Source organism: Mugil cephalus, chromosome 2 (assembly GCF_022458985.1).
Source record: "Mugil cephalus isolate CIBA_MC_2020 chromosome 2, CIBA_Mcephalus_1.1, whole genome shotgun sequence".
Classification (NCBI taxonomy): domain Eukaryota; kingdom Metazoa; phylum Chordata; class Actinopteri; order Mugiliformes; family Mugilidae; genus Mugil; species Mugil cephalus.
In genome coordinates, this window is record NC_061771.1 from 19,735,014 (window position 1) to 19,762,191 (window position 27,178).

General features: G+C 42.8%; 2 protein-coding genes across 4 annotated transcripts; both read left to right on the forward strand.

The window, feature by feature from the left end:
• Nucleotides 1–1,235: 1,235 nt before the first annotated feature.
• chst12a (carbohydrate (chondroitin 4) sulfotransferase 12a) lies at nt 1,236–8,973 on the forward strand. 3 transcript variants are annotated; one of them, XM_047578570.1, is made up of 7 exons: nt 1,237–1,512; nt 2,299–2,484; nt 3,588–4,231; nt 4,368–4,510; nt 6,886–7,014; nt 7,145–7,337; nt 8,371–8,973. In XM_047578570.1, the coding sequence occupies exons 3-7, from the start codon at nt 3,725–3,727 to the stop codon at nt 8,641–8,643; spliced, it is 1,245 nt and encodes a 414-aa protein (XP_047434526.1). In that variant the 5' UTR covers nt 1,237–1,512; nt 2,299–2,484; nt 3,588–3,724; the 3' UTR covers nt 8,644–8,973. The 3 variants fall into 3 exon arrangements, with proteins under 3 accessions (XP_047434528.1, XP_047434526.1, XP_047434527.1); XM_047578571.1 differs by having other exon boundaries at nt 2,302–2,484; XM_047578572.1 differs by lacking the exon at nt 2,299–2,484 and having other exon boundaries at nt 1,236–1,512.
• A 1,041-nt stretch (nt 8,974–10,014) lies between these two features.
• Nucleotides 10,015–23,750, forward strand: ern2 (endoplasmic reticulum to nucleus signaling 2). The gene is made up of 24 exons (XM_047578573.1): nt 10,015–10,534; nt 11,602–11,719; nt 11,801–11,834; nt 12,710–12,782; nt 12,876–12,948; nt 13,086–13,208; nt 13,294–13,395; nt 13,752–13,811; nt 13,941–14,157; nt 14,834–14,912; nt 15,078–15,228; nt 15,531–15,676; nt 15,874–16,059; nt 18,845–18,977; nt 19,144–19,248; nt 19,430–19,520; nt 20,556–20,745; nt 20,836–20,932; nt 21,029–21,228; nt 21,356–21,503; nt 21,666–21,793; nt 21,989–22,112; nt 22,218–22,285; nt 22,382–23,750. The coding sequence occupies exons 1-24, from the start codon at nt 10,445–10,447 to the stop codon at nt 22,562–22,564; spliced, it is 2,919 nt and encodes a 972-aa protein (XP_047434529.1). The 5' UTR covers nt 10,015–10,444; the 3' UTR covers nt 22,565–23,750.
• The last annotated feature ends 3,428 nt before the right edge of the window (nt 23,751–27,178 follow it).

Consider the following 27,178-nt stretch of genomic DNA (forward strand, 5'->3'; position numbering starts at 1 on the left):
GGACCACGGCTCTGATTTAAAATGCTTCATCAGTTTGGATTAAGAGGGGTCAGAAATCAGTTTCAGTGTTATGCAAAGTTTAATCGGGCTGAGCTGACAGTGATATAAGCAAAACAAATCTGATCCTGCTGTCCTGAAAATCCATGGTGCTGTAACGCCAAATAGCCATCCACTCATCTAAACCCTTTGTGCTGTGGACCGTCAGTGGCCGGAGCAACAGACATCACCGTGCTCGAAACTATTAAAATATGTAATGTTGTTGTATTTTTGACTACTTTATTTAGTCCATCTGATGGTGGTGTCGTGTTAAACTGTAATATCATGATCTGTGGCCCACTGTTTTTCACACATTTAATCATGGGACTCTTTAAATAGACTCTTGGCATTAAAATGTAGACAATCAGAAGAATATTACAACGGTCTGCCAAAAAATAACAGACAAATATGTGTAAACATGTACGAAACTGCACAACTTTTTTTTTTCTGTATGAAATCTATAATAGCTGCACAGTCAGGATCTGTCAAGTGCAGTACTGAGGTTCACAGTAGGAAAACAATAAGATAAGAAATACATCAATCAATTAAATAAATAAAAATTAAACCAAAAGTATTTCAAAAATCAATGATAAAACTGCGGTGTAATTGAAGTACAGTGGGTATGAATGTGTATCATAAATGTGTATAAATATACAGCTATTACGCATGGATTATGATTAAGATGCAGAGGTCATCAGTCAAACAGCTTCAGGAAGTAATCTGCTCCAAAATACGAAAACAAACAAATAGATAAATATATTTTCCATAGGATCTGAATTATCATGAGAGCGATGATGCAAAAGTACAAAAATAAATAAATGAATAAACAAATAAATAATCATTTCAAAGTAAAGATATCTGTGAGGCAGCATCAAATGTTTTTTCAGATTATTATTTATTTCATGAGTAGTCTATAGGCTACGAAATCCAAATTGTATGTGACTGACTGATAAAAGGCATTTTTTGTAAAAATGTAAAAAAAAAAAAAAAAAAAAAATGCCTTTCTGTCTCATAACATTGTGTGAGCCTACCACACAGACTTCATATCCACGTCCCTGTAATTTAAATTTTATTTACCGTGTATTTTCCTGCGTAACGCCTTCATTAAGTTAACCTACTCCGTCATTAATTCTGCGGAAGCCTCCTCTGCTCCGTGTGCGTCGGTCCTAAGACCCGGGTGGTGGTGGTGGTCTGGGGAGGCAGTTGTCATATAGGAGGAGCGATCGCGGGTTTTGTAGCCTAAAATATCCTGATAAAAGAGGGGGAGCGCGTTGTGCGGTGCTGGAGCATGTGGAGGAGAAGAGTGGGTGGTTTGATTCTCGGTCTCGCGAGACTTGGATAATTTCTCCGGAGAGAGCGTCGAGAGCTGCAGCTCCGTCCTGACCGCCCGGTCTCATCTCCGGCCAGAGACACAGACGGAGAGAGGAGGGTAGGAGAGGAGGAGCGGACTGGCCGAGCATGGAGCTCCTTTGCAGGGTAAGAGAAAGAAAAAACACACGCAAGATTCAAACCGTGTGTCGGTTATCTCATTTTTTTAATTTTTTTTTTTTTGAACGGAGGCACGAATATTCAGAGCGGCTCATTTGGAGCCGTGATGCTCCTGGTGTGAAGGGCGTGAAAGGAACAAAACCGGGCTTTCTTTAGTCCTCGGAGAGAGAGATAGAGGGAGAGGGTGATGAAGAAATGAGTAAAAATCAGATGATAAAATCAGTTCGGACTTTCTGTCGTTTTCTGCCGCTGCGGAGGAAGAAGTAATGGGAAAGTGTTTGCATGAGAGAGGCTGAGTGTCCGGTGAAAGGGGACATTGTAACCTGTGTGCTGTATAAATTAAGGTTGTTTCCGACCGACCGAGGTCCTGGGAGGAGGAGGTGATGGCGAGTCCCTGGAATATTAGCCGGAATAAAACTGCCCTAATAACACATAGGCAGTGGCTGCATGTGAAAACAGCAGGCATTTTGTTTTTGTTTTTTTCCGACGTAGTAAAAAACCCAGAGCCTGTTGCAGCTCGTCCCAGATTTAAAGTTCAACCAGTTTCATGTGTTTTCCTTTCGCTTCTCTCTCTGTGTGTGTGTGTGTGTGTGTGTGTGTGTGTACAGCCCATGTCAAGGAAGAAGAGAGAGATTGTTGATTTCTTCAAACAGGCTTCTCCAGTCAGTGAAAAGAAACACTCAGTTATCATGAGGATCTCCTGCTCTGTCTCAGTCTGGATTGTGTTTTTCTATACCTTCATTTCTGTTTTTCTTTTTTCCCTCTCACCGACAGCAGCATATGTTTTTATGGGACACGCACAATAAAGGGTGTGCACCCTTCAGCGGACTCTGATCTGGTGCCGCCTCCACCCCCACACCCTCCGTTTGTTCACATCTCTGTGACAGTTCAGCGCCCCGGGCGGAGCCTGAGGTTCCCACGGCCCCTGGACGAGCTGAGGGCCGGTCGCAAACGCAGCCCGTAGGTAGCACATGACAGCCCCGGGTTACCGGGAGTTAAGCAGACCAGTGTATCGGCTGCATTGGTGCAAACTGTAAAATAGAAATGTCATTAAAGGCAGCACGTGTCCATATGTAGAAAGTACTTCATACTTTCACTGGGTTGGTGTTTTCTAATGAGATTAACGAGGTTTTTCCTGGCTGACTTTCAGCTGCCGTACCCACCTGTCATTAACTGCTGGACAGGTACATCTTTGTCTTATAAATCGTGCGCAATATGAGTGGAACCGCAAATTACTGGAGGTTTTTGAAATACCCAAAATAGGCACCTCAAAAGTCTACTTAAATACATTACTTAAGTAAATACAGTCCCACCTCACTTCAGGTTTGCGTTGACATAGGCCTGTTTGGTCTCAGCCTTTTCACAGAGGTGACACAGGGAAACACACACACACACACACACCTACGGCCAATTGAGAATCTCTATTTAACCTAACGAGCACATCTTTGGATAGTGGGAGGGAGCCCGGGAAAAAACATGCAAACTCCACACAGAAAGACCAGACCCAGAAACTTTCTTTGCTGTGAGGTGTTGTTGAAATTATTGTGACTCAAAAATAATAGTTATCAGTTTTAATATTACAAGGGTTGAAAGATCATATTATCAATTAGCAACAGCAAACTGAGCTATACTGTCCTGTACTGAGACGACCTGAGGGTGGAACAGAGCCTGTTCCAGGTCGATTCACTGAACACTTGATCTTCACCTGTGTGATTTTTAATCAAGGCAAAAAAGTCAACTATTTGAAAAAAAAAAAAATATATATATATATATATACTTTTTGTTGACATTAGGGGTTAGGCTTAGAGGTGTATATAAATGAATTGGATGAAAAGTGGAATAATATTCTTTAAAATATAGTGAAGGTACTTTATGGTATTACACTTCTGGTGAACACTCGTCATGTGTTGCGCTGCAGAAGTCACTGCGTCACTTAGCAATAAATCTGGTGTCTCACTGCTTCTTTTTTTAAAACTTATCTAAAATCAGGCTATCATTGTTAAACTTCATTCAAGTTGTGAAAGAGGAACAGAGGTCTCAGTCACGTTTCCTGTTTGTTTCAGCTGCATCTGCCAGACAGGAAGTGTCTCCTTCCGTGATAAATGGCCGCCATGGAGCTGAGATAACCTCTTCCCTTTTTCTTCTTCTTTTTTTGTTTTTTCCTCCAATCGCGGCTCCCCATGATTAATGCGATATAACCATGGGGACGTGGCGCGGTCTACGAGTGGCTTTTGCCCTGGGATCTTTGTTCATGATCGTGCTGATCATCGTCTACTGGGACGACGTTGGGGGCTTCAACCTCTACCCGCTGCAGGACCATAAACACAAGCCGCTTCAGTCTGATTGCAGCACTCAGAGGACTCCAGACGCTTCACCGTCTGCCCCCACCGGCAGAACTCACGCAAGTCCTGCCTCCACCGCCGGCTCTGGTCCTACACCCAACCCATCAGGAGTGACTCGGACACACACAGGGGAAGAGAGGAGGACGGACGAAACAGAGGGGCACGAGGAGAAGGAAATGAGTCACTCGCCTGCTGATGATAGAGAACAGCAGGCGAGGAAGCAGAGGGTGACGGATATGTGTTCAGGGAAGGACGCTGTGGAATTCCCCGGAAGGACTCGGCCATTTGAGCAGATCCCCATTAGGGAACTGGATCACCTGATAGTGGACGATATACACCAGGTCATCTACTGCTACGTTCCCAAGGTACAGCGTGTGTGTGTGTGTTTAAATTGTGAGCGGTGGGATGCACGTGAGAGGTAAAAGACCCTAAAATCATAGCGCTTCAGTGTGTCTTTCTTAATATTGTGTCTCTGCTTGTCTGTTCCTGTCCTCCGTCCAGGTAGCGTGCACCAACTGGAAGAGGGTGATGGTGGTTCTGTCCCAGTCTCTGATCTCACCCACCTCAGGAAAACCCTACACTGACCCGGAGGCTGTACCACCCGACCTCGCGCACAACTCCTCCATCCACCTCACGTTTGCAAAGTATGACGAACACAAAAAACATCTCCTCACAGCATTACAGATATGTAGGATTTAGTTGAGTTGAGGCGCTCGTCCGTAACCCAAACAAGAGTTAAACAAGCCAGGTGGCTTATTGAATAAATACATTAAAATGAAAAAATACATTTCTTCGCATATTTAATGTTGTTATTTTAAAATCATGGTCAAGCCTGAACATGTAACCCAAGTATTCTACGTGTACATTTAGCAAACATACGTAGCCAAAAAATACTGAATAATAACATTAATATTGATAATATATTCTCTTGCGCTACACACACAGCTGTGGACTGATCTCAATCTGCTTTGTGTGATTTATTAATAGTTATGAAAACTACAGTAAGACCTCTGTGTCCTTTTTGGTAATCGACTTTGCACAAGTTGCAGTTTAGCGGTCAGGTCGCTAATCCTTCCTCCATGGAAAAGTCAATAAGTGACTTTTAATTAATTTTAATTAGCGAGCAGCAGCCTGTGGGAAAATGGATGAGTTATGCCTCGTAACCCTCACCAGATAGAAACAGACTAAAACGCTATGCAGGTGATGCCCGTTATGAATCAGGAGTGATCAAATGACAGACTTTAAAGTGCGGTCAAGGTGAGGACTGTCATAAATACATTGATTAAAGGGTTAAACTGACACTTATTCATACAGGGAGGGCAGTGCTGAGAAGACCATAAATAGTCAGCAGCCACCACAAGCAAAACTAAACTAAGCCCCTGCTATTATTTTTATCAACGCTCAGAAAAAAAGCCTCAGTTCTCTAAAAACAACTATACAGTCCTGAAATTAAACAGAGCCAGTCCAGCCATATATCTGCTCTCTGGTAAAAATCTAAAAAGATTTAAAGGGCCCCTATTATTTTCATTGTTATTTCATTTTTTTTTCATTCAGCAGCTTCAGTTTTACTTTGAGTCAACGTCTTGAAAAATCCTAACTCATCCTAAACCAGCCTCTGAACCAGCGTGTGCCTGGAAATGGATAACATTAGATCCTGTCTCTTAAAAAAAATAACATAAAATAAAACCAATTGAACCAATAAGTGAAATAAATCACGTGCTTTCGGGTCCGTGTGAACTGAGCAACATCTGCAGGAACTCAGTTAACAGCAGGGTGGCAAAAGGCTACGCTCATTAGCTGGTTACGTAACGGCGGTTAAACAGCGACATTAAATAGCTATGATAATACTCAGGTAGTATGTTTTGTGAGTGAGAAAGCTCTTTGGAATATTGCCAGATTACGCTGGGATAATTAAGGATAATGAGTCTGAGCAGTTTAAGCAGGAGGCAAACAAATAATCACTCATTCATTCATTCATCTTCTGTCACCGCTTGTCCACACAGGGAGGACATTTCATTCACTAATCTGATAGTGTACAATGTAATTAAGTAGTATTAAATTGTACAGTTGCAAAATAGATCTTCACTAGTAGTCTCGATGTGTGGACACCAGTGTGTATTATGTATAGAATATAACAAACTGCATCTTTGGAAGAATTTTCATGCTTAAAAAAAAGAGACCGCAAAAGTGCGTTTTAACTTATCTCTTAATTTCTCTGGTATTTCTGATGCAATTAGACGCATGTCGGCTTGACGAGCTCCACCCTCTCTGTTGTGTTGTTTTGATGTAGATTTTAATGACGTCATACTCGAGCGTGGAGATGCAACATTCGCCAAGAGTCGTAGTTTTAGCTTCAAGAGAAACTGGCCTTTTGGTTCACAGGACTAACTTTTACATTTGAAAACACCATTTGAAACACTGCACATGTGTTTAATGTGAACATGTTTCACTGCAGCATTAGATGTGTGATAGAAAATAGGCAAAAAGCATAATACGTCCCCGTTATTACAGTATTATTATAGTGTTACTCACACGTGTTGCAGAGGTCATTTTGAAAGCAAACCCAAATTACTTTTTTCTTTCTTTATCAAACATTACAGGATTTTCCGTTTCACGCGGCGCGAGCAATGCTTCAGCCCTAACACTTGATAGTGAGTTATACTGAAGCCGAAGTCTGTGAGCTAAAGGAGTTATTTACAGAGTTGACACTTGGAAGAGAGAGTGGAAAGGACAGGCGGGGCTTGGGGCTGCAGCACAGACAGACCTTTCTCTACCCCTCGGGAGCTGAACATATGTTTTTCTGTTTGGATCGTTATACAAGACGCTTCTTCTCCCCCCCCCGCCTCCCCCCTCTTTCCCGACTGATCTGGCTTTGTTTTCCCAGTCCCCTCACGATATCACAGAAGGATAAACAGACACAGAGTTTTGAGCAGATGTGGAGAGAAGAGAAAAAATGCAACAGAAGAGCTGATACGGTGCTTTACGTGTGTGTGTGCGTGTGTCCATGTGTCTGCACCAGGTTTTGGCGACATTATGGTTCGCTGTCCCGCCACCTGATGGCACTCAAGCTCCAGCACTACACCAAGTTCCTGTTTGTACGAGACCCATTTGTGCGTCTCATCTCAGCCTTCAGGAACAAGTTTGGAAGGTGTGTCCCTACTGCTGGTTTTTAAGGCAGAGGAATGTGTTTCACGTTTGATTAAGCAGCAGCACTAGTAGCAGAGTCTTGAATTATTAAACCGTGTGTTATCTGTGTGTGTGTGTGTGTTTGTTTGAAGGCCCAACGAGTACTTCTACAGGCAGTTTGGTTCAGTTATGCTGCGTCGTTATGGTAATGTGACTGGGAGTTTGCCAGCGACAGCAGCGGAGGCGTTTGCAGCAGGAATCAAACCGACGTTTCAGCAGTTTATCACATACCTGCTGGATCCAGAGACTGAGAGGGAAGACATCTTCAATGAGCACTGGCGGCAGGTATTTGTCTCACGCGCACAGATGCACTCGCACTAAAACACACACGCTGACACATATTTTAAATGGGTTTGTGAAATTTAGTTGGATTCCAAGCTGTCATTGACTTTCCTCTTATAAAAAGACATAGGATTACTTCTGCCCCTGGTAATTCAATACTACTATTACACTGCATGTGCAGCACGTTAGTGGTTACACCATGCAGCAAATTAATGTACCATTTTGAACTGATTTATATACATATATATACAGTGGGATCCAAAAAATGAGAACACATCACAATGCATCATGATTTTATGTGTTGACCTGTATTTCATCAGAAAAAAAAAAAACGAGGATTAAAACATTTAAAAGCAGGTACCTGTTACAAATACGGCTCCATGTTCTGTTTGGAGCAGAATACGGCTGAAAGAATGACAGTTTGACGTCTGTGGTAATGACACAAACAGGAGAATGTTACTATAGTGAATCAAACAAACACTGGAATGAGGTTTACAAAATGCTCAAGTCCGGTTTGATACGCAGTCAACTGACCGTGGCACGCTGCAGCTTCTGGTTTGCATTTTTTAGTCGAGAATGATTCATGCTGCAGCGTAACGGCCGCAACCACACCTCAAAGCCCTGACCACATCATCTTTCCATTTTCACCTAAATTCAAACCAGTAAACATTTTTGAGGGACTTGAAGGCTGAGGGAGCCAGACGTTTCTGACGCCACAAGAAGTTCTTTGGAACATTGGCAGGTCTCACTGGGAAAATTTGGGTTATCGGGATTGCGAGTCCAGGCGGCTCAACTGCTGCTCTCATGAGAACAAATGGGAGGCGAACAAGCAGCATTCTGCAATTCAAGGAGCTTCAGCTTTTCAATGGCCACCAAAAATTTTTAATTTAAAAAAAAAATGTTATTTCAATGCTTAAATTCTATGTTAAATGTCGTCGCAGTTATATGACAATTCAATATGTTAACACAGGCGGTAGAAACAGATGAGTAGATATTAAAAACAGTTGCATTGCTTTCTGATTTCTCTGTGTTCCAGGTGTACAGATTATGCCATCCATGCCAGGTGAAATACGATTTCATTGGACACCTAGAAACCCTGGAGACGGACGCAGATCATCTTCTGAAACTTCTAAAGGTGGACGATCTGCTGCGATTTCCTTCAGGGGCCCAAAACCGCACTGCAGCCACTTGGGAAAAGGACTGGTTTGCACAGATTCCCAGTACGGCGTGGAGAGAACTGTACAAGCTGTACGAGCCGGACTTTGAGCTCTTCGGTTACCCCAAACCTGACAGCCTGCTCCACCAGTAGACCACACTGAGCCAAAGGCCTGGGCGCTGCACCGTGTGTAGACCCCGCACCTTGGCTACCTGCGCACAGCCAGCATATGCCTTTAAAGACCAGTACTTGATGCTGCTTGTTTTATTTGTTTCGTGCATACCTCAAATGACAAAAGTGCCTGTCAGTATAATTTAAAATGTGTCATCCTTCCATGCCCGAAATGCACCCGCTTACAAATTACAGTATCTCAGTCTGTTTACCCCCGTGTAAAGGCACTTTGCTATTTTGTGAATAGTACTGTATTTTGGTAACTGTTTGCTGACTGGGGTTGGGTTCCAGAAGAATAAAGAGTTTTATATATTTTTGGACTTCTCCTCATTAATTTGTATGAAGAGGCTTTTGTTGAAAAGTTTTTATTTTCAAAAATGCATTTGTTGAGTGTACTGCTGGGAGTACTCAGGATATGAAAACATTTGTAAATCGAGTGTGTCTGGAGGAGTCTGAGGATCTCCGTTTATGTTTGATAGCTAAAGACGTTTTATCAGAAGCAAAGTTTTACAATCCACAGGCACAAGAGCGTTTTTTTTATATTTATAATGTAATGCATTCTTTATAAAAGTGCAGTGAGGGATATAACACAGTCCTTTAAGTATAAGGGAAAGATAAATGAAGAGAAAGAAAACGTAAAATTGCATGTATCAAAATCATTTAGAAAGACTCTCCCTAAAGTACCCACCAAATAAATAAAACATCACAAAGTATAATATTTTCCTCCCTAAGTGTAGTTAGGTGGATGCATAAAGTAAAATAAACACCGACTAGCCACAACATTAAAACCACTGACAGGGGAAGTGAATAACTTTGACAATTGTGTGATGATGCAATCCTGGACTAGACCAGGCGCCCCCACTCCTTAGCAATGACACGCCTCAATGTTAGCAGCCATCTCCAGCAGGATGTAGCCTGACACAGAAACGCACACACACGGTTTAGGAAGAACTCAATAAACATGAAGAACAGCACAAGGTGTTGACCTGGCCTCCAAATTCACTAGATCCCAGACTGATCATGTATCTGTGGGACGATCCACAGAGGACCCCCTCCCCTCAATTCATAGGACCCAAAGGCCCCCCGCTAACAATATTCCGTTGCCACCCTCCACAGGACACCCTCAGGAGGCCCGTGTCCATTCTCTGATGAGGTGCGATTTGGATTTGGACGCACAAGGGAGACTTACATAATATTAGGAAGGTGGTCATAATGTTATGCCGGATGAATGTGGGTTATAATAACTGAAATACAACTGTAATTCATAAATGTTGTAAAGGTCCTTCTTGATTCTTTGTGTGAATACGAGCGTGTGTGTAGAGAACAAATAATGACGCCCTCCACCACTTTCTATTGCACAAAAACCTCCTCTTGTTGCGCTCACATCTGTCCTGTTGTCTCTTTCCACGTGTTCCAGCCTTTTCTGCGGCCCCTCCCCTTCGGCTCCCGACCTCTGTCCTCATTGGCCCAGATGCCTGTCAGTCACCGCGTAGACGGACGAAGCCCCGCCCTCTGGCCGCTTGACAGTTGTCCCCTGACGTCACCGGTTCCGTCCCAACACGGAAACACAAGAGAGAGAAGTTGCGTCGCTGTTGTTATGGATTTAAAGCGGTGTCCCCAGCTTTAAATTTTCACAGAGTTTGCGAGCTGTCCACTCGGCCTCGGCGACGTCAAACGGCCGGTGCTAACTTTCACACAAATGGAGGTAGCCGCTGGAAATGGAGAGAGAGTTCGACCTCTGTTGTCAGTTCAATAGCTCCAGTACCTCGGTTTGTTTAGAGCCATGAAAGAAAGCGTTTTAGGGGTCACGGGGGCTCTGGGACGCCCGCTGCTGTCACTCCTCCTGCTCCTCTGGGTCGGCGGCCTGTTTCAGGTAAACTTTTGTGTTTCGCGTTCAAGTTGCGTGTCTGTTTTGTGTTGTTGTCGTCGTGAACACTGCCTGTGTCTTGCTATTTTTGTGCGCTGCGGAGACCTCAATTGGCATCTGTGTCTATTTCGGGCCCCTGTAAAGTTGCCATGATACGATGGGGACGTTTAAAGTGTGTTAGCCAGCTCGCTGCCCAGTGCAAATTGCCCGAAGAAAGCTAATATGTGTGCGTGTGTACGTGTGTGTGTGTGTGTGTGTCAGAGTTGTGTTACCAGTAAGTTAGTCACCCCTTAGTGGGTAAATATGGGAGCGGTAGACACACACACACACACACACACACACACAAACACACACGTCGTTTCCATCACTTTACATTTTCACATTTGCTTTGATCTAATCTACAACTAAACCTAAAATTTACTTCTTCTTCTACTCTTCTTTTTAAGTATTTGTTCAATTAATAAGGGCAATTGAATACACTAAACGTTCAAGACTCCTTTTATATTTACTTTTTAACTCCCACGTATTACTTCAAGTTGTTAAAACTAACTTTGCTCCAAACTTAACCTGTCTTTGCCATAACACGGATTTAATCACAACCTCTCCTTAGCCGTAGCCGCAATCTCCTAATCCTCATAAAACTCTAAGCTAAGCCTAAACCTAACTCTGCGCCAACCTCATTGTGAATGTCACCGTTCCTCAATCCTAGATTATCATGATTTACATTATGAGGACGTAAGAGGCCGAGCCCCCGCAAATTGTGTAAACACAAGTGATATCAGCATGAGTGATATCAGCACACAGACGCACACAACCCCCCCTCCTCCCAGTCTAGTGTTTGCAGGGCAGGGAGAATAAGGATATCCTGCTGAACTGAGGAACACAATATAATTATTAGATAGAGGAGAAGCTCTCTTAACAATCAGCCCCTTGGCATACCTGACACACCCACCCATGAACTCACACACGGATGATATATGACCCGACAGACCTCCCTGTCAGCCAGCAGGCTTATAGTTTCTCATCTCTTTCTCTTTGGCTCTGTTTTTTTTTTTTTTTTTTTTTGTCTACAGGTTGTTGGGGTCAGATCAGTCACCCTCCCAGAGTCCCTCCTGTTTGTCTCGACCCTGGACGGCAGTCTGCACGCCGTCTCCAAACAGACAGGAGACATCAAGTGGACGTTAAGAGAAGGTTCTTACATAACCCAGTGCTGTTCACTAATTTAGTGCTTTAACTTTAAAATGTTTCTCATGTTTCCTGTCATTCTTTCAGACCCCATTATTCAAGTTCCTGTCTACCTCACAGAGTAAGTAACGCGTAAAACATATCTACGTGCGCACACAGGGTGAGGCATCGAAACCCCTGTTGTGATTTAACATTTGCAGTGCTGAAAGGATAATAAGGGAACCCTTTAATAACTGGCTTAACGCTCTCTGGCAGCACTAACCTCATACAGGCAGAGCAGCCGCTGTGTCTTGGTCATGTTAGACACCATGTTCATTTATTTTCCACACAGTGGTGAGTTCTCCAGCCACACATGCAGCCAGGCAGCTCTAAATCACAGCGCTGCGTCCGTCTTACTTCGCCGCTGGGATGTCGTTTTCATGCAGTGTCTTGCACCGGTGTTGTTGTAAACCTGCATCATTATTTTCCAGACAAGGACCATATCTTTTATATAGACTGTCCAAACTTGCTTCATCATTCAGAGTTCTGCCTCCAGCTCCTGACCCTTGTTTGTGTTATTATGTCTGAACAATATGGACCAAAACAATACTATGATTTATACACTTGCTTGCCAGTTCATTAGGTACACTAGTGAAAACTACTCCATTCTAACAGTCCTGAACTTATCTTCATCAGTGTAACATAAGAAGGTGTGATTTGAAGGCTCTTGAACTATATTGTGTCTAGATTAGGCTAAATAGGAAAGAAACAATTCTGTGTTTCAATATAAACTGAACGTTTTAACTGTCACGAAGGAGGATTTAATGCAAGACTGTTTTCATAGAGTGCATTAGTTTTCTATAGCGTACCTAATGAACTGAATGAGAGGATGTTAACAGTTTACATTGGCTGTGGTTATTTATAATTTCGATCTGGATGATAAATGTTGCTTTTTCTTGCCATTGTACTATTTAACCAGTGGATTGATGTGTGTGTGTGTGTGTGTGTCTTTTGTAGGCCGGGTTTTCTTCCTGACCCAAATGATGGCAGTTTGTACGTACTTGGTGGAAAGCACAAAGAAGGCTTGATGGTAAGGAATGCTGTGTGTGTCTGTGTGAGCGCTTTGAGTCACATTGTGTGTGTGTTTTTACTTCATGATTCCATTCTCTTGATGCATCTGCAGAAACTGCCCTTTACTATCCCAGAGCTGGTTCAGTCAGCTCCCTGCAGGAGCTCTGATGGCATACTCTATACAGGTCAGTCAGTGTGTGTGTGTGTGTGACATATCCGGAGAAGTATGCGCCCTCTTTTATCACCGTGTGTGTGACAGACTGAGACTTGTAAATATTTGGCTTATATGACCTCTTTGTCTTGTGCGTCTGCACACATGCAGGTAAAAAGCAGGATGTGTGGTTTGTGGTGGATCCTGAAACAGGTGAAAAGCAAACCAGTTTAACTACCTCCACCTCCGAATCCATCTGCCCAAACACTCCTCTCCTCTACATAGGACGCACAGGTATGTGAACCATGTGGCCCCCACACACGCAGACACCGGTGTGGCTGAGGGCTGGGACTTGACGTCTCTCATTGTATGTTTCCAGAGTACATGGTTACAATGTTTGATACGAAGACGCAAGAGCTGCGATGGAACGCCACTTACAACGATTACTCTGCTCCTCCTTATGATGAGAAGCAAGACTACAGTGAGTCACTGCGCAAACATTCAGCAAATACACTTAAACCTGATAAGACGGAAGAAAGAAACCTTATCAGGAGGTTTTCTGTCCGTTCAAATGAATGATTACGATGTTTTTGCACAACGTGCGGCTTTCGTTTTTTCTTTCTCTGGAGGCTATTTCAAAGGCTGAGAAATGAATTAACTTTACCTTTTAACTTTCTACCTGTACTACAAGAAGAAAATAAAAAATGCACACGCATGATACATGAACAACACGACATCAAGCGCCGTATATTTTAACACAGACACATGCTGAAGTATAAATTTAGTGGATTTAGTGGACAGGTTTCTAACAAGCTGCTGTTTCTGCTCTCCCTCCAGAAATGGCCCATCTGGTTTCGAGTGGCGATGGTCTCGTAGTGACAGTTGACAGAGAGTCAGGTAGGGGGAGGTGTGTGGTTTTCACTATGCGAATATTTTACTATTCACTGGTGTGCGTTCGACGCGTTTGTCAATGTTCATCTCCACCCGCTGGTTGAGTCGTGACTGTTGGGCTGTTTTTGTTCCCAGGTGACGTCCTGTGGAGTCAGAACTACGGCTCGCCTGTCATAGGCGTCTACCTGTACTCTGGAGACTCGCTGAGACACGCCCCTCACCTGTCCCTCGCCATGGAAACGCTGCGCTTCCTCACCTTCTCCTCTGCCAATGACCAGGCAGACGCACACTCCACCTTGAAGTGGAGCTACCAGTTTGTGAAGGAGCAAGCCAGCGCTCAAACACAACTAGTGTAAGAGAAATTCATAACGCTGATGCTTCTGCTGAAGTTATTCTGTGTCTGGGTTATTTACCAAAAGTCATTAATGAGGATTCTGAGTAGAAGGCTTTTAGAGAAACACAAAACTCTGACATGCATCAAACTGAACTGATAATAGCTGCAGATTATACTTTAACATCCACTTGATATTAGCAAAAAAAAAAATAAGAAATGGACTGTGGTCCCTTTATTTCCTTAATCCCAGCAGCAGAGATATAAAAGGAAACAAGAGAAAGAAAGATGCAGATCTTTTTTCTATTTTTCTTTTTTTAGTAGTCTGCCTTTACTGGATAGCAACAGACAAAACACACAGGGAAATGAAATGAACTCTTTATTTGTTGTTTACTAATTTACAAAACTGATTATACCTTGTTTTGTTTGTTTTTTTATATATGAGTTAATAGAAAAAAAAAATAATTCAATTCCAATCATTTCATTTGTGTCCCGGTAAACATACGTTTACAAATTAAAAATAAGGATTGTGTCTCAGCTTTTCCAATTATTAATGAAAACTTATATCAGTTTCATCGGAAATCCTATTAACTTTTGTCCCGAGGCCAGTTCCATCCTCTTGATAAAACAGTAATTGGTCACAGCCATAAGAAGTTTTCATTAGCTGAGGAAATAATCCAGCTTTTGTTCTCTTTAGACCCACTCTCTACGTAGGAAAATTGGACTCCCACCTTTACGCCTCGACTTCTCTTGTCCACCACGGAGTCTCATTAGTGGTGAGTTCAGTACTCGTGTTTTTTATATATCAGAATTTGCATGAATACTCCTCCACGATTTACCAGAACACTGGTACAGTGCATCGGTTCATAACGGCTAATGACCGAGGTGATAACGAGAAGGGCCGGTATGTGACTAGTTTGTGTCTTCTGTTGCCATGGCAGCCCCGGGGACTGACCCTCGCCCGCATTGAAGGTCCAATGACGGCCGGAGTAACGGTCAGAGAGAGAGGGGAGTGTGAGATCACACCGTCCACTGATGTTCGCTATCCTCCAGGGAGCACAAACAGCCAGAAAAACCACTGGCTGCTAATTGGTAAACACGCGCGAGCAGACTCTGATCACTTCAAATGCTCAATTGGATTTGTAACATATAAATAAACAAATATGCATTTAAAATTCGAAGCTTTAATAATTCCGCATAAATGAAGCCAAAGTAAAAATGTCGACTTAAACGACTGTGAGGGGAGGAACTTTTAATAGAAATACAAGTTTGACACAGTTATGGTTAATAAATGAAGATGAATAAATCCTTTTTGGCTTTTTGGAACCAGAAAACGAGTGCAGCCCCGGCAAACGTTAATGCCTTGTGTCTTTTTCTGTGTTTCTGTGCTGTAGGCCACCATGAGCTCCCTCCGGTTGCCCACACCACCATGCTGAGGGAATTTCCCGTCACCCTGCAGCGTTCTGGCGAACCAGTCATCCCCCCTAGAACTCCATCCTCTTCTCCAGTGTCCCCTGCCTCCTACTACCGGGAACGCTACGTGAGTGACCTGACAATTAGTAAATACAGAAATGCTCCTTTTCTGTCAGGCTAATAATGTCCATTATACATTCATGTCCTACTTTATGCTGCGCCTGATAGCAAAGAATTGCTCTTTTAGAACAACTTTGACTACAAACTGATTCACAGAAAGCCAAGAACCTAAACACAGCGTCGTTATCTTCTTGTGTTCTTCAGTTTCATACGGTTGCTGGTAGCCATGGCGATGCTAATGCTAACAGAGGAGAGGCTGATGGCAGGACATCCGGACAGGCTCAGAGGGTGCCCACTGGGTCGGTCTATTTCACTCAGGACCGTCTGACTGTGGTTGTCGTGACTCTGCTGCTGGGAGGATGGCTTGCCCTTCTGCTCATGTATCCCATTGTGAGTTCACGTGTGTTACGTCTCGCAGCTTTTGTGGTAATTCTTGGAAATATGTGTATTCAGATGAGAAGATTGATACGGCAGACGGCAGCTGTTTTACGTTTAGATTAGAAACAGCTGGAGTCTGTCAAAAGGTAACAAATTCTTCCTTCTGGCTCCGCTAATACACTTACATATTAAATCTGGTTCATTTCACGCTAAAAACAAACGTCAAAAAGTGAGAACTTGTGGTTTTGATCATCAGCACCTTTTCAGACTGATAAACTGCTGCTTTAAAGATGTGAGAGTCCCTGTTCAGACTGTGCATTAACTTCCAGTTAGATCAGAAATGGCCCAGGTCCAGTGGCTTCCTGTTTACACCTGGCATTAGCATGATTCTCCACATGAGAGGCCCGAGCCAGCTCTTCAGATCTGATCTCGGTTTCACACTCTGTATAAAAATTAACACCGACATCATTTGGGGCGCGGTAGAACATGACACCAGCTACTGTCTCCGATGGATCGCTACGCTGGTTCAGAACCACAGACAGCTCTGCTTTCTCTGTGTGTGCTTCAGGCAAAACACATTACAAAAGTAATGCAATTACTGCAATGCATTACTTTTTGCTGTAACCCGGTAATGTAAAGCATTACAAAGAAATAATTGTAATATTTTACTCGGTACAAATGTCAGTAACACGCGTTACAATGGATTTTACACCCGAAATTAATTCAATTAATTAAATTGCGTGTTTTTGTACAAATTCGAGATTAGCAGAGAAGAAAAAAATCTGAGCAAATGTTAACTTCCTGTTAGTGCTATAGAACAGCTGCTGGGGGAGAAGATGACTGCAGCGGCAGAGTCGGACTCTACATTCACAAGATGGTCAGAGAAAAGGAATACGAAGGACATGACTTCATGTGCGAAACCAAAAGATCTCTCTACCTGCGTAATAGCACAAGTAACATCTAGTAACATCTAGCGTAGTGGTGCCAGCTTTCTGTAGCTGTTCGGTTACAATAGTAGTAGCTTTTAGCAGTATCGATTTCAATATTAATGCACTTAAATTTACAGTATCTCTATCACAAAATGTATTGCACCATGAGCCATAACTGTGTCCATTGTATTGTACTGTTGTTAGCATTAAACTCAGCTTAGTCATTATGACGTTCCACATCACCTTCTACTGGATGTGTACATTGAATGAAATAAGATCTATTAAGCAAAATCGCAAAATCCATATTTCCAGTTATTTTGGTGAGAGTAATTTAAAAATAATGTAATGCCTACAGTTCAAAGACTAATATTATAATGGAACTAATTACTTTGAAATTAAAGTAACAAGTAATAAGTAATGCACCTGCACAAAACTCAGATTATAACTCCAGCCCTGAGCGCTTCCATACGCTCCATAATCTCCTGTAACAGAGAGCGATAGATCTTTAATTTGACCCATTGTGTGTTAACACTGATGAAGTCAGATGCCACCGAGGCCTCGTCCTCCAACGACCTGGGTGGGTTCACACCTGTGCTTTGAGCTGGTCACAAGTGGACAGATTACCCAGGACGGAAGTTAATGCAAGGTCAACCTAAAAAATGTTGTTTACTTCTGATCTATGATTTTAATGCCATCTGGTTAAGTTAAAGCTCAGATAATGTTAATGTCCCACTTTAGTTTGAAATCAGGCAACACAGACTTTAGGAGAACCTTCACACATATTTTTCTCTGTTAAGTCAAACACACTATGTGATTTGAAAATAACAAACACACGCGACTGGAGTTATTTAGACTGAATGCAACACCTCATGACGAGGTACTGCCCGTCTCCCACTGAGGTATTGGGGGATTGGGGTCAACAGGTGGCGGCCGTTCTTGATTTTAACTGTTGGTTTAAATTTCTGTAAACTGTAGCAGACGAGCTAATGTTAGCTGCGAGGGCGAGAGTGATCACTGCTGCCTGACGACACCAGCAGACGCCCTCCTACCTTGTAGACCGGTCTCTCTCACCGGCTACTGTGAAAGCGCTAATGTAATTATCCGGGTTTTAAATCCTGAATATCAGATGATTCCATGAGCTGTTTATGATGTTCAGGGGGCGGCTCTGTAAAGACCTCACATTATAAGGTAATTGGAACGCTGTATTTCTCCTCCGGTTGTCGTCCTGGGCGAATGTGGGATAAATCACGGCCCTAAACTCTCCCCAAATATCTGTCGTAATGAATATCTTGGACAGATTTAAAAGCACTGTAGCCATTATTATGATACTCAATCCACGGTTTACATCATGAACAGGACACGGGGTCATTGTGGCGGGTTAATAATTTAACAAGAATACATGATAGACGCATCATACTCGCAACAGCGTTCATCCCAACGGGCTCGCTGAGCTAATTAGAATTTGGAGCACCTTCCTGCAATCGTATGCATATTAATTAACAATCCAAATTTATTTACAGGGAGTAATTTCAAACAATTCAGTGTGCAATTAGATGTTAATGAAACTCATTTTGCATATGAAAACAGTCTTGTCACTTAGGCTATCGAGATTCATTCATTCATAAGCTTATCTAATGAAGCATCATTTTTTTTTACACAAATAGAGATTATGGAACAATCTGCAATTCAAATGCAGACTCCTTTTTTTTTTTTGGGTTCGGCTTCCTTTAATAGTGTCTGTTCTGGATGATAGGGTTTTATAATCTTTCTCAAAAAGAACTTGGTTCATTCATCTTCCTCATTAACTCTCAACCTTTCGCTTTTAAATCAACCTTCAGCAGCGTGTAATCTGATGTGTGTTCCTGCAGCGTGCGTCCAACCATCTGAAGGCTCAAAGGCAGCTGGAGGAGGCTCTGGAGTCCCGTCTCCAGCGCATGCAGACAAACATCCAGACGGTGACCTTGGGTTCCTCAGACACGGCTCAAACAGTCTCCTCCACTGGTATGTAACGTAAAAAAACAAAGTCCTGCGTCACGTTGTTCTCTCTGTAATTAACGACGCGGAATTGAGTTCAGAGATGAATCCGTTTTCTTTCCGTTGTGCTTCAGAAAACCCATTATGTAGCGCTGAGGCAGCGTTTTACCGACTGCGTGTCTTGTGTTTGTAGACTCCCCGCCTGCGTCTGCTGACCCTCCACCCAGTCCGCACAGTCACAGCAGCAGCACCTCGGATGTGGATAAAAATGGCACAGCTGTGCTCAAATCTGCAGCAGGTGAGACGCTTTGCTTTATATAGCACAACATCTCAGATTTGATTCATGGAGCTTTGCAGTCCGTGCAGCACAGGACACCCACTGCCTTTAAAACTGGAGGAAAAGTTCTTATCTCCCTTACGCTGTTAAGATGCGATTAAATTCTCCTTTCATCTCTCTGCTTCTTTCTTATCTTTCTCAGAGGGAAACAGTGAGGAGGTGCAGGTGGGCAAAATCTCCTTCACCCCCTCCGATGTGCTTGGACACGGAACAGCGGGAACCTTTGTTTTCAGGTGCGGTAACGCGCGTTAGTGGGGCGGACCTTAATCGAGAGTTTATGTCTGCGGATTTGCATGTTTCCGATTATCAGCGCAAAACACAAAACGCACGTCTTCACGTGTCGGTCAAGCGTTTTTAAGAGCCAATCTGTAAATCACGTAGTCACACCGACAGTCGCACAGATTTGGTCCCTCGACTCAAACCAGGGCTTCATGTTCCACTAACCAGAGAAATAACTCAGAAAAAAACAACTTTCAAGAGTGGCCAAAGCAATTAATCACTGATGTCCAGCTTAAAAAAACAAAAACAAATATATTGCACAGTCTAGTCTGGCTCAATGACACCACCCTGAGCTCTCACATGCAACAACCCCACCCATCAACATGTGCAATATAGACTTTCAATGATGCTGCTAATCTGTTTATTCTGTTTTAACCTTAAATGTGCAGCACCTGTAAAATATATTTTTACGTTTTATGTAATTTTTATATTACATTTTACATTTCCAATCCTCTGTAAATAAAACCTTTTGCACTATTTTGTATATACTTAGTGTCTGCACTTATAAGGAGAAGCTCTATTCTATTCTATTGTAATGTAAGTGTGTACTTATGCACTGTGCCCTTATCCATATAATTGTTTGTAGATGCATAATATAATACACCATATACATAATGCATATAAATATAAAATGTTCTTTGATGAATAATCTTTCTAAACCCAGTCTGGGTTGTTATACCTTTTGATGCATTGAGCTGCCACGACAGAAACAGCACCAGTGTAGCCACATTAATTTGGTTGTGTTCAGGTTCTTTGAGGCAGCGTGAGGAGCAGTTCAGCCATTATTCATTTTATTATTCACACTTTTCACGCTGTTACAAATCACAGCGATACGGCCGCTCTGTTACCGGTAGATAAATTAAACTAAACATATTACGCTTTGATAATGATAATCTGAATTATTCAGAATCATATTATGTATTATTATCCCACGCCGCATGTGCGTAATGAGTCTGCATGTTTTTTTGTTTTTTTTTCTGGGACTTTAGAGGCAAGTTTGACGGACGGCATGTGGCGGTGAAGCGAATCCTGCCGGAGTGTTTCGAGGTAGCGGAGCGAGAGGTGCAGCTTCTCAGAGAGTCCGACACACACCCGAACGTGATCCGATACTTCTGCACGGAGAGAGACCGTCTCTTCAGTTACATCGCCATCGAGCTGTGTGCTGCAACCCTGCAACAGGTCGGCGCCGTTAGCGTTATAGTATCAGCGGCGTCATCTCCTGTTACCTGTTACTAAAACATCTGGTTTTATTATCCGTCTCCTCTGCAGTATGTCGAGGATCCATCTTGCTTTTCCGAACTCAATCCTATATCTCTGCTGGAGCAGACCATGTGTGGCCTCTCACACCTCCACTCACTCAATATAGGTCTGAGACTCACGCGTAGATGTGGACATGTATCTCCTTTTTCCTCACGAACTGCCTTTTAGAAAATCACATTTCCTCCATCCTGTCTCCATCTAGTCCATCGTGACCTGAAGCCCAGAAACATCCTCCTCTCTTGTCCGAGCGCGCTGGGCCGGGTCCGAGCTCTCATCTCGGACTTTGGACTCTGTAAGAAGATCCCAGAGGGTCGATGCAGCTTCTCGATGCGGTCTGGAATACCGGGAACTGAAGGGTGGATAGCTCCAGAAGTGCTGAGAGATACGCCTGGAAACAAGCCGGTAGGTTGAACGCACTAAACATTTGGGCCGAGTTCTTACTTTAAACACTGACTCAACTTGACAGCCTGATTAGTTTACAGTGAATTTGAGTTGGCAATCACATCTGTTTGTCCTTTTGTCAAACCAGACGACAGCAGTGGACGTGTTCTCAGCAGGCTGTGTATTTTACTACGTGATCAGCAGGGGGCAGCATCCGTTTGGCGACGCTTTGAGACGTCAGATCAACATCCTGTCCGGAGAATATTCCCTCTCACATTTTATGCAGGATATACACGGTGAGGGTGGTCTTTCATTCGCGTCGTTTCCTCTGTGTCTCAATCATTTTAGTGTCAAGTAGTAAAACATATATTAGTGGATGGTGGATTTAATTTAGGGCCTTTTAGGTCTTTTAACGCATAACTAACCTGAAAACAACACACTTGTCTCTGATCTATCAGATGACGTGATAGCACAGGATCTGATTGAGCAAATGATCAGCGCCGAGGCCGAGTCACGTCCCTCCACAGCCTGTGTGCTCAAACATCCTTTCTTCTGGAGCCCCGAGAAGCAGCTGCTCTTTTTCCAGGTGAGATGAGTTAGTTTCTCCAAGGTCATTTTGTTCAGAGATGCACAGCGGCTTTCGCATGCTCCCGTATCTGTCGTTTCTTTCTAGTTTGAAAATGAAATTATTTTGTAGTCTCTAAAAAAGAAAAGCACGAGTCCCTCACTCATTAGTCTGCACGCTTTTAAAAGCTAGTTTTGTTTATTTGCTTGTGCAAAGGATGTGAGCGACCGCATAGAGAAGGAGCCGGCGGACAGTCAGATCGTGATCAGGCTGGAGACTGCGGGACGAGCGGTGGTCCGAACCAACTGGAGGATGCACATCTCTGTGCCTCTGCAGACGGGTACGCACTCAAACATTCTCATGTAACACCTCAGCGTGCACCTGCGCAGGACGACAAAGCTAACAATGGCCTCTGCAATCCTTTTATTCCACACGGGTACTCTAGATTTGAGGCGGTTCAGGACTTACAAAGGAAACTCGGTGAGAGACCTGCTCAGAGCGATGAGGAATAAGGTCAGCCTGTGCTCTTACTCGCTCTTACATGCGAGCGCAAACATTCACTCAGCGTGTTTCACCTTTTTGCGTTTTCTTTCCCCGTGGGCGTCACAGAAGCATCACTACCACGAGCTGCCGCCGGAGGTGCAGGAGACCCTCGGCGAGCTGCCCGAAGGCTTCGTCGGCTACTTCACCTCCAGGTTTCCACGGTTACTGATGCACACACACGCTGCTCTGCACATCTGTGCACACGAGAGACTGTTTCACCCTTACTATCTGGCCCCCAACGCCAAATAGCTTTCACGTTACTCTGCACTCCCTGCGCTTCACACTCAATGTGCACAGGTGTGTAAAACGAATCCTTGACAGTTCCCCCGTTATTGCTTTTGTAAAGCCCATACTGTTTTTTGGGGAGAAGTAACAGTGCTGTGAAACAGTTTTTTTTTTTTTTTTTAATGCTTTGGCTTGTTTTATAGATTCATTTTTATTACATTTCACTTTTCTATCCTCCACAAAGACCGCATACGTTTGTATGAAAACTGTTTTAAACTGCGTTTATATGAAGACACTCCTTTTGAAATAAGGTGAAAAAGATATATTTTTTAGAAATCAAGTTTAAAATACAACACACACTAACAAAAAGAAGCTGAAACTTCTTTGACTTTTTTAAACCTTTGTCTGGAACATACACAGACCAAACAGTGTTCCTGTTACATTAAAACAATTAGAGTGTGTTCTTAATGTCTGCACTCATCTTGTGTCATAACTTTGTCAAAAGGAATTTTTTTTAAAAATGCAGCATCTCAGAGAGCCATTCATAACCATTAAAAGATTTAAATGACCCTTTTTTTGGCATTTGACACACAAACTTTGTCGCAGCACTATGGGTAAAGCAGACACTGGACAACTAAAGCTTGTGCTGTTGTACATGTCTACAAAGCTGCGTGTCCATTTAAGCAGCTAGTTAAACAGTTCTGCTCAGGTTCCTGTGTCTGCTGCGCTTCGTTTAGCCCTCCTGTAGAAAGGGCCAAAGACTCACAATGTTTACGGGCGACTTTTTTTTTTTTTTTTGTATTTGAGGCGTGTGTTTGTACCTGAACGGTAGCTACACTGACTGTGTTATCCACTAAAAACCCTAAAAACATGGCCGCTGATTAATGACGTACGTGTGGAGAGGGGGAGCAAAAAATGTCAGATTTCCCAGTAATGTAGTTTGTCTTGTTTACGCATTTTGAACTGAACTGCAGTTACTTTCATTGGATCACCGGCTCCTGTGCGCTGCTGGACTTCAGGCCCGTACAGCCCCAAAGAAACACCACTAAATTCTCAGAGCGACACCTGACACCTCTCCCTGTAAACACTGGATGGAGCTTTGTTTATAGTTTTGCAGCAGAGCGAATGATGATATATATTTTTCTTTTTGTATTTTTATTGAAGGAATGAATAAATTGATGCTTTGGGTGTGCCAAAGAATGAACTAAAAGCAAGTCTCGTCTTGAGTTTGTGAGCAAGCACAGAGAAAGATTAGCTCTGATCTGTGGGTCAGAGTCTGAACACAGGCAGGAAACACATTTTCTCATGATGGAAAAATAAATTAAACGTCTTTATTCCTAAATAGTTTTATGGAAATCAGTTCCATACAACGTTGTGCCGTGAATCCACCTCTTATGTTTATTTTATTAGCGAGATCATCCAGGTCGTGATATATCCCCAAAAACAACTGGAGACTTGTAGAGTTTCTTGGAGACGTTTCACCATCGTCCACAAGTGGTGTTGTCCATCAGAAATTTGCGTGACCAGGGTCTGTTGATGACCACGTCACCGCCACTTCAAATTGTAACCACTTACATCAGTGACACCTTCAATGTAACAGTTTCAGTTAACGATAAAGTTTATAGATCACTATCGTACATCAGAATTCAGATAGGCTGGGAGAATAAATCGAGCGTATAAACACTTGTATAAACACTAACGAAAAGTTGCCGTTTGTGTCTAAGGAATTTCCGCCCACATACGTCCTGGCGCTCCCAGAGACTTACAAAAACTTACAAACTTTCAAACGCACTCATAGCAGTCCAGTTTTTATGTTACCGTTTTCTTTTTTTTTTAAGTAAATGAATAAATTCATGCACTTTTTCAGCGTTTTTCAATTTACCTCAAAATACCTTCAGATTTTAAGGCCTCATAAAGTCGCGATAAGACTTTTTAATATCTGAGAGTCTTAATTTCCCCCAAAATTGAACTTTTAACACGTTTCAAAAGTATGACGTGGACACTCTGCAGATACTTTGTCTTCAAGAAACTCTCATTTCAGCTTGTTTATTGGTCATAATTGTCTGTGACAGTAGCATTTTCCACATTGCATGCATCTGTTAGGTAGACGTACTGAGCCTTCCTGCACTGCAGTCAAGTCGTGGCGTGTGACTCCTACTTTAGTTCCCTCTCTGAAGACATTTCTAACGGTTGTAGGGTCACTCTGTAGACTTTCATTCATCCATTTGTCATTTGTCGCCACTTGTTTCCTGGAGGGTTGCGGGGGGGGGGGGGGGTCTGTCTCAGCAGTCACTGTGTGAGAGGCAGGGTGCACGCTGGACAGGTCGTCTATCACAGAGAAACACACAACCATTCACACTCACACCTACAGCCAATTTAGAATCACCAATTAACCTAACGAGCACGTCTTTGGAGGAGGGAGGAAGCCGGAGAAAACACACACAGACACAGAAAGACCCCAATCGGCCGACGGATTCAAACCCACTTTAGGTTTTGCCGTTTCTAGTTTCAAGTGACTGGACGGAGGGTTTACTTTTAATAACAAAATCAACCCGTGTGTGTTTGTGCGTTTGACATTTTTGTCTTTTGTTCAGGAGGCAAAGACAAATTCCAAACGTTACTTTGTCTGAAGTCAATACTTTATGCCGCCGCGAAAGCTTTATTTGCATTCATGTGCAAATCAGTGAGCCACAGAAATACTTAGCATTCTGAAATGTCACGCTAATACGGCCCCCTGTTTGATTTGATTCATTTATTTATAGCTGCGAGATAAAAGAGGAGAGCTTAAGATCTCTGTAAAAATGCTGCAGTACCTGTTTTCCAGCTGCGGAGGGAGACGCGTGACTAGAACATCTCGTTCTCGTCTCAAACGTCTATTCCTGACACAGAACAGAAGCGTAGAGAAGACGGATGATGACAATATTCCAACAATCAAGGATTTCTTATTTTCACGCATTAGATTCAATTACTTAACATTTATTTTATTTAGTTTCTCTGCTCGTTTGTTCTCGTCCCATGATGTTGCAATCTGCTCTTTAAAAAAAAAAAAAAACAGCAACAAAAAAACCTCACACACATCCTGTGCAGATAAGATGTCAGACATCAGCTAATTCCACAGTGTGAACTCAAACAAAAGTGGTTTAATGATGCGATGGCCTGGGGAGCTGTAATGTGTCACGGCCAGATCATCGGCTAATGAACCACTAGCTGTTTATTCTTCACTGTATGATTCAGTGGTTTGGCCAGCCTGTGTGCCTGTGTGCCTGTATGCGCATGTGTGTGTGTGTGTGTGTTTGTGTGTGCTTAGAGCGGCAGAAACACTACTCAGCTCATTACTAAATATCAGAGTTCAGCTGTAGGTCCAATCAAAACAGCCTCAGGGAGACTTCAGCTTAACCAGAGTCATGAGACCAAACATGCAACCGTACAGTTTACACACTGAGACCCACACACACACACACACAAACACGCACACAAGAGATAAACGTGTGTGGTGACACACTCAGGCCTGCGGACGCTCGACTCGTCGGCAATTAAATCATACACTATTATTTGGCTCCTGTCATGTGATATAGATAAGACGAGCAGAGGATTAAAAACAGGAAAGGTTATCATTAAATTCAGATGTGGAGAGTTACTACAGGAAGTACATTTACTCAAGCACCCACTCGAGTATTTCCATTTCGTCCTTCTTTATACTTCCTCTCCGCTGCATGTCAGTATTGTGCTCTTTACTCCGCTACATTTATTTGACAGCTTTTTAAATACAGCTCACTGTTAGACACGAAACCAGACCTTTCAGCCGTTAGCAGCCCGGCCATTAAAAAGAGTGTGGGTTTTTTTTTTTTTTTTTACTTCTATGGTTTCATTTCAGCAAATGTTCAACTGAGCCAGTATTGCACCAGAAGTCAAAGATTAGAGGAGAATGGACAAAAAAAAAAAAATGTGTCAGAACTTTTGTGCCCCTTAGTGCCAAAAACATGGTTAAATGTAGCAGTAAATGCAGTGAGACACAGGTGGATCATTAGATCAAATTAGGGACAATTGGACTCGACAATGATCCATACGAGCTAGTGTAGATTTGGAAAAGTGGATTAGCCTCAGTTTCAGTTAGTTTTAGGTCATTTCAGTTATGATAAATGTAGCTAAATATAAGATGCTAACGCTAAGAGCTTTACTGAGAAGTAACGTCAGCCGTACGATACTGTAGCATCTGACCGGACGTTAATTTACTAACCTTTTCTTTGGCATTAGGAGATATCTGTAAATATATATATATATAATATACATTAAAGCCTGTGATTGAAGCTAATGCTGCTAACGTCCATGTTCAACTGTCACTTTTTGCCACTCAGTGGCCGTAACCATGGAGACGTTGCTTGCTGTGATGTCACGTACATACCCTCTATTAATGGTCTGATGAGGGACCAAGACACGTACTTTACTTTGTTCCCGTGTCATGTCTTTACTCTGTTTCTGCAGAAAAGGATGTGACTCATTCTTCCTTCCACCGCTGACTGAATTTAAAACAAGCTTTTCTGAATAAGTGAGGTGAGGTGAGGTCTTTCTGGTCTACAGATTTTCACTGGGCGGTTGCAAATGTGTTAAAAAGAAAAGCAGCTGCTAAGGTGTTTGCTA

Excerpts from the sequence above, each read along its gene's own strand:
- chst12a (XM_047578572.1), top strand. The coding sequence starts at position 3,725 with ATGGGGACGTGGCGCGGTCTACGAGTGGCTTTTGCCCTGGGATCTTTG. Across the intron at positions 4,232-4,367 it reads TCTACTGCTACGTTCCCAAG|GTAGCGTGCACCAACTGGAA; the intron begins GTACAGCGTGTG and ends TCCTCCGTCCAG. Across the intron at positions 7,015-7,144 it reads TTCAGGAACAAGTTTGGAAG|GCCCAACGAGTACTTCTACA; the intron begins GTGTGTCCCTAC and ends GTTTGTTTGAAG.
- ern2 (XM_047578573.1), top strand. The coding sequence starts at position 10,445 with ATGAAAGAAAGCGTTTTAGGGGTCACGGGGGCTCTGGGACGCCCGCTG. Across the intron at positions 11,720-11,800 it reads CAAGTGGACGTTAAGAGAAG|ACCCCATTATTCAAGTTCCT; the intron begins GTTCTTACATAA and ends TCATTCTTTCAG. Across the intron at positions 18,978-19,143 it reads TCAAACAGTCTCCTCCACTG|ACTCCCCGCCTGCGTCTGCT; the intron begins GTATGTAACGTA and ends TTGTGTTTGTAG.